Source organism: Brassica rapa, chromosome A05 (genome assembly GCF_000309985.2).
Source record: "Brassica rapa cultivar Chiifu-401-42 chromosome A05, CAAS_Brap_v3.01, whole genome shotgun sequence".
NCBI classification, from domain to species: domain Eukaryota; kingdom Viridiplantae; phylum Streptophyta; class Magnoliopsida; order Brassicales; family Brassicaceae; genus Brassica; species Brassica rapa.
Genome location: NC_024799.2, coordinates 23,662,256 through 23,677,409, shown reverse-complemented (window position 1 = coordinate 23,677,409; position 15,154 = coordinate 23,662,256). Strand labels below are relative to the sequence as shown.

General features: G+C 35.9%; 2 protein-coding genes across 2 annotated transcripts; one reads left to right on the top strand and one right to left on the bottom strand.

Moving 5' to 3' along the window:
* Positions 1-3,619: 3,619 nt before the first annotated feature.
* LOC103870034 lies at positions 3,620-7,847 on the top strand. The gene is made up of 5 exons (XM_009148128.2): positions 3,620-6,127; positions 6,196-6,455; positions 6,539-6,572; positions 6,648-7,309; positions 7,398-7,847. Exons 1-5 carry the CDS (start codon positions 5,683-5,685, stop codon positions 7,653-7,655), a joined length of 1,659 nt encoding a protein of 552 aa, XP_009146376.1. The 5' UTR covers positions 3,620-5,682; the 3' UTR covers positions 7,656-7,847.
* Positions 7,812-10,443, bottom strand: LOC103870035. Its single transcript, XM_009148130.2, has one exon. The coding sequence runs from the start codon at positions 8,499-8,501 to the stop codon at positions 8,355-8,357; it is 147 nt and encodes a 48-aa protein (XP_009146378.2). The 5' UTR covers positions 8,502-10,443; the 3' UTR covers positions 7,812-8,354.
* Between the last annotated feature and the right edge of the window lie 4,711 nt (positions 10,444-15,154).

The following is a 15,154-nucleotide window of genomic DNA, read 5'->3' as shown; positions in this document are numbered from 1 at the left end:
TAACATCAGCGGTTAAGTACTTGAAATTATGGTGCATCCTCGTTCAGCACTATGCCAATCATTTCGTTAACTTTGAACTTAATGTCAAACAAAAAGTTATACATCATGATATTAATCAATCATGTAGTTTAAATTATCCCCATGAAAATGAAATAATTGTTTGGTAATAACGTGTTAATCGGTCACTCTACGTGGTTTGCCTCTCATTCCATTCCCTATAGCAATGTCTTCGTTGAAAATTTCTAACTTGCTCTTAGTATTTGACCGGCCAACAGAAATACGTGTTTGGGATATTAACTTTTAAATGCACCGACGAGACAAATATATACGATGTTCGTATTTTAGCATTCTGGAGAAATAGAATTGGAGAACTATATATTGATATACAATTTGCAGAAAGCATTGGTGATATCTATCTATTTTCTCAAAGGAAATATATACTATATTAAATAGTAGATTAGTAATTAGGTATTTATAAAGCTAGAAATATACTTAACTTCTCGTAATATAGTGTTTATACATGTAATTTAATATGAAATTGTTATACATGCTTACAGATAAATAGATTTCAATATATCCAACCGTGTGCCAGCAAGAAGGGACAATATATATTAAACAAGGAAAGATATGATGTATCTCTCCAGCAATTTTTGTTTTATGTTCAAGATCCATTCATTGAAACTTAACAAGTACTTATATACTAGGATAAGACCCGCGCCTTGCGCGGAATTAAGTTATTATTTTTATTATATTTTGGAGAATGAAACAATAGTTTGGCTTCATTTGGATTACGGGTGTTCAATCCGAATATCGGATTGGTTTCGGTTCGGTTCGGTTTTTTTGGTATTTGGTTAGTAAAATATAACTACTATTCTAAATCCATATTTACTTTGACTTTAGTCTTTCACATACTTTTGAAAAATTTCAACTGGACGACTAAATTGATCAGCCAATCTTATTGCTTTAAATCATTAGTGTTTATATATATATATATATATATATATATATATATATATATATATATATATAAACACTAATGATTTAAATAAAAATTCATATGCGTTATATTTTATGATCATTTGTAACTTATTATAACAAAAAAATAATCTATTGATCACAAAATTTTCAGAGTGGGAATATTCAAATTTCTAATAATATATAGACGTTTTGAAAAATTCAAATATAACATATAAGAAAAAATATAAATGTTTTTATTATATATTTAATGTGATTTTTTAATATCTTTCAATAATATAAAATTAAAAAAAAAAAGAACTAAGATACCAAAATTGTTATCAAATATTTATTATTCATAATAATTAATTTTCATATATACGTTAATCATATTAGGTAATTTCGTAGCTTCTAATTAAGGAAAGTGAAAAAAAAAATTTGGTAGATTATTTATCAATTCGATAGTTAGTTTAATAAAAAAATATAATGTAAGTCAAGATGGACCAACCTATTTTTCTAAGAATAGTATATTTTATATAGTCATTTATTAAATGAGAATTTATAATCATACAGTTCTATGATCATTCATATCATTTTATAACTGAATATTTAAATCATCGATAACAAAATTTTCAATGTGAAATCTTTAATAAGTTTATAATTTATAAATGTTTTTGAAAATTCATTGAAAGTTTTAATATTAAAATATTTATGTAATCTTATGGTATATAGTATAATATATATATATATGTTTTATTATTAAATGATATTTTTTACTCATATGGTTTTAAAATAATGTGTATCTTCTTATAATATTAAATAAAAGTTCATATTAATACAATTTTATGATCATTTGTAACTTATTATGACAAAAAAAATAATCTATTGATCACAAAATTTTCAGAGTGGGGATCTTCAAATTTCTAATAATTTATAGACGTTTTGAAAAATTCAAAATATAACATATAAGAAAAATTATAAATGTTTTTATTATATATTTAATGTTATTTTTAAAGATATTTTAATAATATAAAATTAAAAAAAGAACTAAGATACAAAAATTGTTATCAAATATTTATTATTCATTATAATTAATTTTCACATATACGTTAATCATTTTAGGTAATTTCGTAACTTTTATTTAAGGAAAGTGCAAAACATTTTTTGGTACGTTATTTATCAATTCGATAGTTAATTTAATAAAAAGTATAATATAAGTTAAGATGGACCAACCTATTTTTCTAGGAATAGTATATTTTGTATAGTTATTTATTAAATAAGAATTTATAATCATACGGTTCTATGATCGTTCATATCGTTTTATAACAAAATATTTAAATCATCGATAACAAAATTTTCAATCTGAAATCTTTAATAAGTTTATAATTTATAAATGTTCTTGAAAATTCATTGAAAGTTTTAATATTAAAATATTTATGTAATCTTATGGTATATAGTGTTTAATATATATATATATTTATTTTATTATTAAATGATATTTTTTACTCATATGGTTTTAAAATCATGTGTATCTTCTTATAATAAAAATGTTAAACCATTGATCATTAATTTTTAACATAATAATTTTAATAGTTTTAGTCATTTATTGTCGTTTTTAAAAATTCAAAATATAACATATACGAAAAAATCTAAATTTTATTTTTATAGCTAATTTGATTGTTTAATTTATTTTAATAATATAAAATTAAACAAAAAATGATGGAGGAGATATACATTGTTATCAAATCTTTATTATTAAACTCATTAATTGTCATATATATATTAGTCATTTATGGTAATTCCGTAAGTTTTATTTAAGGAAAGAAAATATCATATCATATCATTATATCATATAGTTTGACCAACTTATATATCTAACAACATATAAAAATCGAATGTGGACCTACTTATTTTTCAATTGAATGTAATTGACTACCTAATTGAGTGCCAACTATGCATTGGGGCTTCTTTTAATTAATACAAAATTGAGGTTACATCTTTCCAAATGTTCCTCAATTAATATATAAGGGATTTTTGAAAACAGATGTCAAAAAAACATTAGAAAAACACGAAACACAATCAGGTTAGCTTCTGTGAAACCTGACGTTTACCTACAAATATTCGTCGGGTGACAAAAACACTCTCATCATGCTAGTGTTTATTATTTATTATCGTTCTCGTTTTTGTTCGTAGGATTGTATGGTGGAGTAGGTATTAGGTATATTCTCGTTTCTATTGACACTTGACCCGGACTATTAAGTTTGATAAATACGTTTTAAGACATAGATAAGCAAAAGAAGAAGTTCGAATCAATATACACAAAACGAGTTATGTTTAGTAGCTATTAACAAGACATCTTTCGGAAAAAAACCAATGAAGCCGTTAAACTACTAAGCCATGTCACACGATATCTGACTAGTCTACACGTAATAGCTGCCGTTTATATGCTTGCCGACAAACTACGCGTCGTTTTAATTTCTGATTTCTACAAAAGCTAGGCGACCTAACTACGTTATTTTGGTAGGTCCATACGCAAGGATGGAGGAAAACTATTTGCTTCCATACTAAAACGGTCGGTGCGTGCATGTTAGTGTGTATTTTGTACCCTTTATTTTTTCTATTTATCTATTTTACAATATTTAAATTACATTTTTCAAAAAAAAAAAATATTTAAATTATGGTGTATATATGCTTCTATGGTTTACGTTAAGGATATTTTTCCACCCACGAAATTTAAAATAACATAATATGTATAGATCACCCCCCACTACAAACGCCTTTATATAGACTGGATCTTATAAAGTACTCCTTAGTTCGTAACGTTCACAAACTTTTTTTTTTTGATAAATAACGTTCACAGACCGAATAATATAGTTTTTCTTTTAATTTAAATATATAAAGCACTGAAATTTATTCCAGCACTAATTTCTATAAATATCAAAATAAGCCACTTGTTAAAAATAAAATAGTCCACCAAAAATTCTCACAGAAAGAAACAGAGAAAATATAGTATTTAATTACATATAAAAAGTTTAATTAAAAACTAAATTCATATATCATATTCATAGATATATGTCTTTCGCCAAATATATCACAAATTCACAACTAAGATTCTAGAATCAAATAGCTAAATGAAACTGTAATATATATATATATATATAGTATGTACTCGTCTGAGAAAAGAGAAGCACACCAGAAAAAAAAATGCTTTGCTTGTTGGAGAGTTTCTCTTTCGGAATAATTAATATTGTGAACTGATAACATACAGAACCGACGTATTGCGTGCATGTCAAGAGTAGAAACATGTATATGTCCCAAAAAGTCACAAGACTTGCAAATTAAATGATATAAATTGTTCTTTCTAATCTAAATCTATCTATAGCGAGAGTCAAGAGAGAGCCGCTTTACAGCTTTAGAGTACAAAGATAATATTAATCCTGTATCTACTTGCAAAAACTAATACAGTCCTATAATAAGTACAACATAACAAGGCAGATTCCTACTCATCCTAAATCCTTGATCATAGTGATACACGAAACACACGGGATTCAGTATTTACTCCAGACTTAGCTTAGAAAGCTTGTTTTTTAAGGTAAGGTGTAAAGAGAGCAATGAACATTTGTCAAAATATGGTAAGAGAAGAGAGGACACGTGAACTCCGCGACATGTGTTGGATTGTTGGCCCGTTGAGGACAGGGGCGGCTCACTTTCTGAACACTTATACACGTAGCCACGTACAAGCTGTTGGGCCATTGTGATCAAGGCCCACTTTCTTACACCTACACGTGTCTATATTTGAGATCAGAACATTTCATTTCATTTTGTCCTTTTCATATTCTTGCATTAGTCCATTGTACATCGATTAATAGCTGACGAAAAAATCGATGAATAGACAAAAAGAACGCATTTGTGTTTCAAAAAAAAAAAAGACAAAAAGAACGCATTTGGGTAATTTATTGCTCATGTTATTTCCACATAACTATTGTTATCCAATAAGTGTTCTTTATACTAAACGTGAAGAAAGTAAACTCTTGTCAATGATCATGACGAGACTTTCTATAGTTTCGTTAGGAAGAACACACACAAATAGCGTTAAAACTTGAAATTATATGTAGCAATGTAGCATCAAGCGATTTAGAGTAGCAAAGAGGGTAGAGAGGTATCTATTAGATGTGAACTGCAGCGGAGAATACGCCCTTAATTAAGACTTAAGAAATGGTTGGGAGGATTTGTCCTGGCAGGAGAATGCTTCACGCCGTATTTTAGGTACTAATAAGCACATGTTAGTCCTGGCTCATAAGAAGACTTACGCAGGCCTTAACTTCTAATTAATAAAAATAAAAACTATACATTTTAAGTTTGGAAATATATAAAAGCGTAACAAGTAACAACTCGGATTTATTAACATCTCAAAAAAACTTTACTTAACAGAGACTCAACTGAAAGTTGAAAACTTAATCTTCTCTTTTTGGTCATATGACTCTTTTAAGTAGTGCAGTTTTTGTTTTGGACACGAATTAAACTTTCCCAAACTAGTTTCTTTTTCTTTGTTTTATGTTAATTTTAGTAACTCTAAAACTCATTTCTTATACAACCAAAAGTTAAAAAAAAAACAACAAAAGGGTAAAAATTGACGGAATTAAATCTCAAATCAAACTTGAGCCTAGACAAGCAACACTGTGCCTCTGCGACACAAAAGCATAAACACAAACAGAGATATATATACATATGTCATATGTGCATGCAAATACCTTTATAAAGTGTTACAAGCCACCTCCATCTGATCGATACAAAGAAAGAAAAGAAACAAGAGACATGCACCAAGACAACGAATCCAATTCTGGTTCGAATCCGGGCCCCGGGTCAAACTACTTGATCGTTCGGCCTCACCGAGGTGGCTACAAAGACCTTTTTCAATACGGTGTGAGAGGAGACGAAACTAGCAAAAACAAGTTCCTCGAACGACCTGATGATCACTCCGACAGGACCACATCGGTGATCAATGTACAAGCCGATGATCGCCGTTGGGTCATCGTGGTCTCGATCCTCGTCCGTAAGATCATCGGACTTCTCCGTACACCGATGGAATACACGGGTTTGGTCGTTGACTTTGTGCTCAATCTCTTGTCTGCGAACGGTGGCTTGCTCGGTTTGGTTCTTGGGTTGATTAAAGGTACGAACTTTGAGATAGAAACGGGATAAAGATTGAGTTTTTTTGATGTGGGTTGATTGTGTTTGCAGCGAAGGTGGTGATACCAGAGAGAGGCTCTGTGGATTTTGTTAGTACGATTGGGCAACTTGATGGGAGGATTGATTTGTACAAAGGTTGGAGTTTCGTCGAACAGTTGGTGTGCATGGAGGATTCGGTTAACTCCGGTTCTTCTGGGAGGGTTGGAATCGAACCGGGAAGTCGTGGGCTTGTTGATTTGTGTGTGATGGCGTCGAAGCTTGCGTATGAGAACGCTAAAGTTGTTGAAAACGTTGTTAATCTCCATTGGAAGGTTAAGTTAGTCTAAAAATAGAAACTTTGTGAGGATATAAAGTTTCCAACTTTATAAAAGTTTTGATGTTTTAATGTCTGCAGATGAATCTGGTTGAGTTCTTGGATTGTTGGAATGGTGAGGATTAGAGGTTCTTAACATGTTCTTGATTAGAAAGTGTTTTACTTTATACATAAACACTTATCTTTGCAGATTATCAGAAGCAGATGTCTACACAAGTGTTTATACTCACTGATAAGGAGAAAGATGCAGACTTGATACTGATCAGCTTCAGAGGCACTGAGCCGTTTGATGCAGATGACTGGGGAACAGACTTTGACTATTCTTGGTATGAGATTCCCAATGTGGGGAAGCTTCACATGGGTTTCATTGAAGCAATGGGTTTAGGCACCAGAGACTACACTCCCACTTTCCATTACCATCTCGTGGAGCTAAACTCCTCTGAGAAAGAGAATAACCAAAAGAATCTCCCAGAGATGGTAGAGAGAAGCGCTTATTACGCAGTTAGAGAAACGCTGAAACGTTTGCTTGCGGAGCACGCAAACGCCAAGTTTGTAGTCACGGGCCACAGCTTAGGAGGCGCGTTAGCGATACTGTTTCCCACGTTGCTGGTGCTGAAAGAGGAGACGGAGATGATGAAGAGGCTGCTTGGAGTTTACACTTTCGGACAGCCTAGGATCGGGAACAGAGAGATTGGTAGTTTCATGAAAGCTAAACTGAACCACCCTGTAGATAGATACTTTCGTGTTGTCTACTGCAACGATCTTGTCCCGAGATTGCCTTACGACGACACAACGTTTCTTTACAAGCACTTCGGAGTCTGTCTTTACTACGACAGTTTCTACAACGAGACAGTAATGTTCTCATCACTAAAAAACAATCTTTACATGTTTTAGGTTTGGACTTGAACTAATGATTGGTTCTTCTTGCATGTTTGAACAGAGAGCAGAGGATGAACCGGATCCGAACCCTTACGGTATGCGTTATGCGGTTCTTGCTCATGTAAACGCGGTTTGGGAGTTGGTTAGAGGCTTGATAATGGGGTTCATTTATGGACCGGGTTATAGAGAAGGATGGTTTAGGATCTTGTTTAGGCTCGTAGGACTGACGATTCCAGGTCTCTCGGATCATTGCCCGACTGATTATGTTAACTCGGTTAGGCTTGGACCAGACTATGACCTTCAGATGTCTCCTCTTTGAAGAGTGTGCTCTGTTTTTTTGAACCGGAACTTGGTTCCTGGAATAAAGCTTGACTGAACCAGGACTCGGTTAAGATGTAGGTTTGTAAATAGAATAAGATGAGTTCTGTTTTTTGTTTTTAATTAGTTTTTGAGCTTGAACCAATAAAAGAGTAAATTTCCAAAATAAAGTTTTTATTACTCTTACATACAATTTTTTCATTGGTTACAACCAGAGGCAAAGATCACACAAGAAGATTCTTATGACATATATAAGATGAAACCAAAAGAGACTTCTTTGTTTAAAATGAAACTAAACCCATAACATCCTGAAGATTTCATAGTATGAGCTCCTTTTGTCACATAACACCATCCATGGCGTCTCTCTCTCCATTTGTTTCAAAAACAAAAACTCCGCCACCTCAGTCTGCGGATGAAGTATCTCTCTTTTGGTTGATGCAAAATAACAAAAAAAATAACCAGAAGATTGATTCTTTAGGTTACAAAAAAAAACCAAAGTTTTCAGGGTTTTGCATCAATAGAAGAGAGAGAATCAAAATTTCGTGGAGAAGGATCATGCCATGCAAGCCAACAACACCAACAAAGATCTTCAGCATTATAACGGAGCTTCAAGAAGAAGAGATGGGAGGAGCGGAATATATATACATATCTAGAGTTATATGTAGGGGGTTCATTTGAATGAGAACTCAAAGAGCTCTCTCTATTCATCGCCATGGATGTACCAGCAGCAAAGCATGGTGGCGCAACGGCGGAGAATATAGAGACGAGCCCGTTGTTCCTTCACCAAGGAAACACATTTGCTTGTGAAGGCATGACCTTTGTTGAACTTTCTCTTGAATTCTGCCATGATAATTAGGGTTTCTATTTTGAGACTTTTTTTTGTTATTTAAGGTTGAGATTTTGGGTACCAGAAAAAAAAAACCCTTGTGGGTGATGGAAAAGAGAGAGAAGGAGAGCAACTGAAAGACTTGTGATGAAGGAGAACAGGACTTGAAGAGTTTATATAGAGAATAAAAAGAAGAAAGAGGTGCTGTAAATAAAAAGGAAGTGAATCAAGAGGAGATGAATATGGTCTTGATTTTCTTGGTTCATATTGACATTGAGATTTGCATGGCTCGCTTTGAATTCTCCAATGAACTACACTTCCATGACATCATAATTAAATATTTTATTGTCTTTGTCAAATCTATTATATTATGGGTTTCGAAATAACAATCCGTGTAATACCACATTTTATGTTTGTCTATATATATGCATTGAACTAACATAATGAAGCAAAACATATACAGAAACATTCCGAATGCGGTATTGTATTGTATAGAGAAAGGAACAAGATGCACATGCACACGTATATAAATATTCGAGATTTGCTCTTCTTAAAATGAACTTCTTCAGAGAAATAAATAATCTAATTGTCTTGAGATTCAACAAAGAAATTATTTTATGGAACTTTATTTATATGTAATTAAGAAACGCGGTAACACACAGCTGTTCAATAATATTATTTGTTTTAACCCTAAGAAAATTATTTTAACTTCAAAACATTGTTTAATTAATAAAACTTCAACAAGATCTAAGAAAGAGTAGAAAGGGGAGAAAGGTGGGCATGCGAAGAGGAAAGATGTTGAAAGATTACAAAACATTGAGATTTGAGTTTAGGGGATAACATGCAACCGGCAACCTTATCTTTTCCTTCTCCACTTGAGCAGGTTTGTTTGGTTCGCTAAGAGCATATCAAATGATCGAATCAAACCGGATCAAAACATTATATTGTTAAACCATCTAATTGAAATGAAATCACTTTGATTTCAATCTCAACGACTGCATTCGTATTGCTACGGACGAGTGTTCCAACCTAATTTTGATTATTAGGTTGCAACGTTATGAAGTTTATAAAGAAAACTAGAAGTAAACTTGATGAAACATGGCTTATGTATAAATGTATAATTGAAGTTTAGTTAAAGACTACCAAACTTACATTTATATTTGAATTTTGTTCGGCTTCGTTAACTTAGTAAGTACTTAGTTACTTTAAGTATAAATCACAAATACAAATATGAACTATACATTGTGGTCGGTCAACCCATATCTCAGCTTGTGTTTATAAACATAATCTTTAACCATTGTCATAATTATATTACTCAAAACAAAATCGTCCCTATCATTCCTTGCAGTTTTACAGCTGGTATAACAAAATCACTCCTCATGATTTCTTCCTCAATTTTCTAATCAGTTCTTCGTTACTTCGTGTATCAATTTCGGGATAACAACAGATCTGTATCACATTCAACTCCCCATCAACCATACATGTTAAGATATGAAGACTTCAGTATATATATGTTATGGCGTGTCTTATAAGGATTCTAAGCCCAACAAAAATCAGAGATTTTTATTATGTTATTTTGAATAACCTAACCAATACGACCACATTCCAATCAATTGAAGGATGCGTCGTGGGCTACTAGCATCCTTCCGAGTCAACGGAGATATAAAAGTCCTGACAGTAAAGCCCAGTCTTAACTATTAGCGTGGCCCAGATAAGTCCAGCCCAGCCACAACTTCAGATATCTCAAAAGCCCATTAAAGAGAGTCAAAGGAGTCAACATCAGGACAGAGCTTCAACGGTTCAAAACAGAGTTCAAGTCTGTGTTTCCTCTAGTACGGGAAAGCAACCATTACAGCTGTGTAATCGATATGCTCTTTTGTCTTGTTGCTAGTTTTAGAAACACAGCTGTATAGTCTCTAGATCCTTCAGCTGAGCCCTTTAAATAAGGAACGTTGTATCAGAGAACATTATCAAGAAATAAAGTTATTATTCAGAAACCCTAGTTCTTGCTGTTACCTTCATGGTATCAGAGCTCAGAGAGTAGATCTTGGAGTTTTTTTTTTTTCGCCATGGACGGTAATCAAGACCCTCAGTCCGCGTCAAACTTGACAATCACTCAGTGTGTCACCCTTAAGCTCAAAGATGACAACTATCTCATCTGGAAGTTGCAGTTTGAGCAATTTCTCTCTTCTCAAATGCTTCTCGGCTACGTTACTGGAGCTCAACCTCGCCCTGCGCAAACCATAACCGTCCGTACTGAAGACCAAGCTGTCGAAGCTGCAAATCCGGAGTTCGTTCGATGGGTTCAAAAAGACCAACTTATCATGGCCTGGATCTACGGCACTCTTTCTGAAAATGCGCTCCGCTCAGTCTATGGACTTCATACGTCTCAAGAGGTATGGTTCTCTCTAGGACAGAAGTATAATAGAGTCTCAGCAACCAGGAAGTTAGCTCTACAAAGGAAGATTCAAACTACTTCTAAAGGTAGCAAGACAATGTCTGTGTATGTGTCTGAGATTAAGACCTTGTGTGATCAACTTGACTCTATTGGAGCGGCTATTCCTGAATATGAGAAGATTTTTGGCATGCTCCATGGTCTAGGTCGAGACTATGAAGCCATCAGTGTGGTGATTGAGAACTCGATGGACTCTATTCCTGCTCCTACGCTTGATGAAGTCATGTCCAAACTGGTTTCATATGAAGACAAACTTCAGACCTATTCTGCATCTACAGAAGTTACTCCTCACCAAGCTTTCTACACTGATAGAGGTGGCTATTCTGGTCGTGGTAGAGGTCAGTCTAGAGGAGGATACAGAGGTCGTGGCTATTCAACACAAGGCAGAGGCTTCTATCAACAGTTTGGACAAAGCAGTGGTCGTGGGGGTTCACAAAACACATCTTGTCCTACTTGTCAGATCTGTGGAAAGTTCGGTCACTCAGCTTACAAGTGTTACCGTCGATTCGATCAACACTTTCAACAAACTGAGTTCCCTCAAGCTAACATGATCATGAGAAGTGCAGAAGAAGCAGACTATGGAGGAAATGATTGGTATCCTGACACAGCCGCTACTCATCACATCACGAGCTCTACTCAACACTTACAGAGTGCTCAGCCATACTCTGGCACTGACGCTGTGATTGTAGGCAACGGCGACTTCCTACCAATCACACATGTTGGATCCATTGCTCTTCCGACTCTGTCAGGTACTGTACCGCTCAATGATGTGTTAGTATGTCCTTCAATCACAAAATCTTTGCTCTCAGTCTCCAAATTAACTGATGATTATCCATGTGAATTCACTTTTGATTCACGAACTGTGGTAATTAAGGACAAACAGAGCAGGCAGCTTCTCACCCGAGGAAGCAAACATGAGGGCTTGTATCGGTTAGAGAATCCTCAATTTCTTGCGTTCTACTCATCAAGACAGCAGAGTGCAACAGATGTGGTTTGGCACAAGAGACTGGGGCATCCTCATCAGCAAGTTCTACAGTTTCTATCTACAACTAAAGCTATTTCAGTTAATAAAGTCTTGAAGACTATGTGTGAGTCATGTCAGTTAGGAAAGACTAGCAAGCTTCCCTTTTCTAGTTCAGTTTTTGAGTCTAAAAGACCACTTGAAAGGATTCATTGTGATGTATGGGGTCCTGCTCCTGTAACCTCTGTTCAAGGTTTCAGATATTATGTCATATTTATTGACAATTTTTCTCGGTTTGCTTGGCTCTATCCAATAAAGCTCAAATCAGATGTGTTTACAATATTCAAATCCTTTCAAAGTCTGGTAGAAACTCAGTTTGAACAGAAGATACAGATCTTTCAAAGTGATGGTGGTGGTGAGTTTGTCAATGCTCAGTTCATGCAACATCTATCGCAGTGTGGCATCAAGCATTACCTGTCTTGTCCGCATACTCCGCAGCAAAACGGACTAGCAGAGCGGAAGCATCGTCATTTACTCGAGCTTGGGATGTCTATGTTGTTTGAAGCGTGCCTGCCTCATAATCTATGGGTGGAAGCTCTGTTTACAGCCAACTTCCTCAGCAATCTCTTACCAACGTCTGTACATGATCACAACACTACTCCGTTTCAGAAGTTGAATGGTGTGGCGCCGATATATACAGCATTAAGGGTCTTTGGTTGTGCCTGTTACCCCTATCTCAGACCCTATGCTCACAACAAGTTTGATCCTAAGAGCTTGCTGTGTGTATTTCTTGGATATACTGAGAAACACAAGGGCTACAGATGTCTTCACCCGCCAACAGGCAGGGTTTACCTCAGTAGGCATGTGCTATTTGATGAAGAAAGGTTTCCTTATGCAGATGTCTACAAATACTTGCTTCCTACAGCTCACACTCCACTTCTAGCGGCTTGGTATAAAGGCTCTGTCACTTCTTCTTTAAACACTGAAGAAAAAGATCAGCAAAGTGAAGAACCTGTTCTTACAAGCACAAGAACTCCACCACCTGCACCTGTTGTTGTTGCAGCCCCTGCTGCTGATAGAGGAGCCGCAGCTGCTGTCCCTGCTGCGCACATTCCAGATCCTGCGCCGTTTCATTATAATGAAGCTGAGTTCCTACCACTACCCTCACCGGAACCACTTCAACAACAAGAACCTGCAGCAGTTCAACAACAACAACTCGCAGCAGTTCAACAACAAGAACCTGCAGCAGTTCAACAGCAAGAACCTGAAGCGGTTCAACAGCAACAACAAGAAGAGAATGTCCACCAAATGGTTACCAGAGGAAAGGATGGCATTAGGAAGCCTAACCCTCGTTATGTTCTTCACACAGTCAAAAGCAGTCCAAGAGAACCCAAATCAATAGCTGAAGCATTACAACATCCCGGATGGAATGAGTCTATGGTAGAAGAAGTTGATACATGCGCAGAAACAAAGACTTGGAGCTTAGTTCCACGTCCAGCTGATGCACATGTCTTGGGTTGCAGATGGGTTCACAAGATAAAACTAAATGAAGATGGAACGGTTGGGAGGCTGAGATCAAGGTTGGTTGCTAAAGGAAATGAACAGGAAGAAGGAATAGATTTTCTTGAAACATATAGTCCGGTGGTTAGAACGGCAACTGTGAGGCTGGTTCTACATACAGCAACTGTCAATAAGTGGAAGATTAGACAACTCGATGTCAAGAATGCTTTCTTACATGGAGACTTAACAGAAACGGTCTATATGAGGCAGCCCCCAGGGTTCAAGAGTTCAGAGTTTCCGGATCATGTGTGTTTGTTACACAAAGCAATTTATGGTCTGAAACAAGCTCCTAGGGCATGGTTTGATAAATTCAGTTCGTTTCTTCTGGATTTTGGGTTCATCTGCAGTGTGAAGGATCCTTCTCTGTTCATCTACCGTCACAACAAGGTTATCATCTACCTTCTCTTATATGTTGATGATATGATTCTAACAGGAAACGATCCTATCATGGTGGAAAGACTGCTAGCATCATTGAGTAAAGAGTTTCGTATGAAAGATATGGGATCTTTAAGTTATTTTCTTGGTATTCAAGTCAAGCATACATCAACAGGATTGTTTTTAAATCAAGAGCGCTATGCTACAGACTTGTTAGAAAACGCAGGGATGCTTGATTGTGCTCCTATGCCTACACCTCTACCTCTGCAGCTTGATCGAGTTCCACATCAAGATGAGATGTTCAGCGATCCAACATATTTCCGAAGTCTGGCGGGCAAGCTTCAGTATCTCACCTTAACCCGGCCAGATCTTCAATTCGCTGTTAACCTTGTTTGTCAAAGGATGCACAAGCCAACAATGGCAGACTTTCACATATTGAAAAGAGTGCTGCGTTACATAAAAGGAACTCTTACGATGGGATTACACTTCAAGTCAGACTCTGATTCTTCACTTCAAGCGTTTTGTGATAGTGACTGGGCTGGCTGCAACGAGACACGCCGATCAACAGGAGGCTTTTGCACACTTATTGGCTCCAACCTCATTTCCTGGTCCGCCAAACGTCAAGATTCAGTCTCAAGATCTTCGACTGAAGCAGAGTACAGATGCTTGTCTGACACAGCGGCTGAGCTCTCCTGGATAGCGGATCTTCTTCAGGAGATTGGCTACTCTCCAACAATGCCTGCGGCAGTCTTCTGTGACAATCTGTCTGCTGTTCACCTAACGGCAAACCCAGTTCTTCATAAGAAGTCTAAACACTTCGCTACTCACTATCATTTTGCGCGAGAACAAGTAGCCAAAGGTGCTTTGGTGGTACATCACATTCCTGCAGCATCTCAGACAGCAGACGTCTTTACCAAGTCATTGCCACAAGCTGCATTCTACTTTTTACGTTCCAAACTCGGTGTTGAAGCTTACCCCACCACGAGTTTGCGGGGGGATATTAGCGTGGCCCAGATAAGTCCAGCCCAGCCACAACTTCAGATATCTCAAAAGCCCATTAAAGAGAGTCAAAGGAGTCAACATCAGGACAGAGCTTCAACGGTTCAAAACAGAGTTCAAGTCTGTGTTTCCTCTAGTACGGGAAAGCAACCATTACAGCTGTGTAATCGATATGCTCTTTTGTCTTGTTGCTAGTTTTAGAAACACAGCTGTATAGTCTCTAGATCCTTCAGCTGAGCCCTTTAAATAAGGAACGTTGTATCAGAGAACATTATCAAGAAATAAAGTTATTATTCAGAAACCCTAGTTCTTGCTGTTACCTTC

What these genes read in the sequence shown, in the direction of transcription:
- LOC103870034 (XM_009148128.2), top strand. Translation starts at nt 5,683, where the DNA reads ATGTCATATGTGCATGCAAATACCTTTATAAAGTGTTACAAGCCACCT. An exon ending in GGTTCTTGGGTTGATTAAAG is followed by an intron (nt 6,128 to 6,195) that starts GTACGAACTTTG and finishes TTGTGTTTGCAG; the next exon opens with CGAAGGTGGTGATACCAGAG. An exon ending in ACAGTTTCTACAACGAGACA is followed by an intron (nt 7,310 to 7,397) that starts GTAATGTTCTCA and finishes ATGTTTGAACAG; the next exon opens with AGAGCAGAGGATGAACCGGA.
- LOC103870035 (XM_009148130.2), bottom strand. Translation starts at nt 8,501, where the DNA reads ATGGCAGAATTCAAGAGAAAGTTCAACAAAGGTCATGCCTTCACAAGC.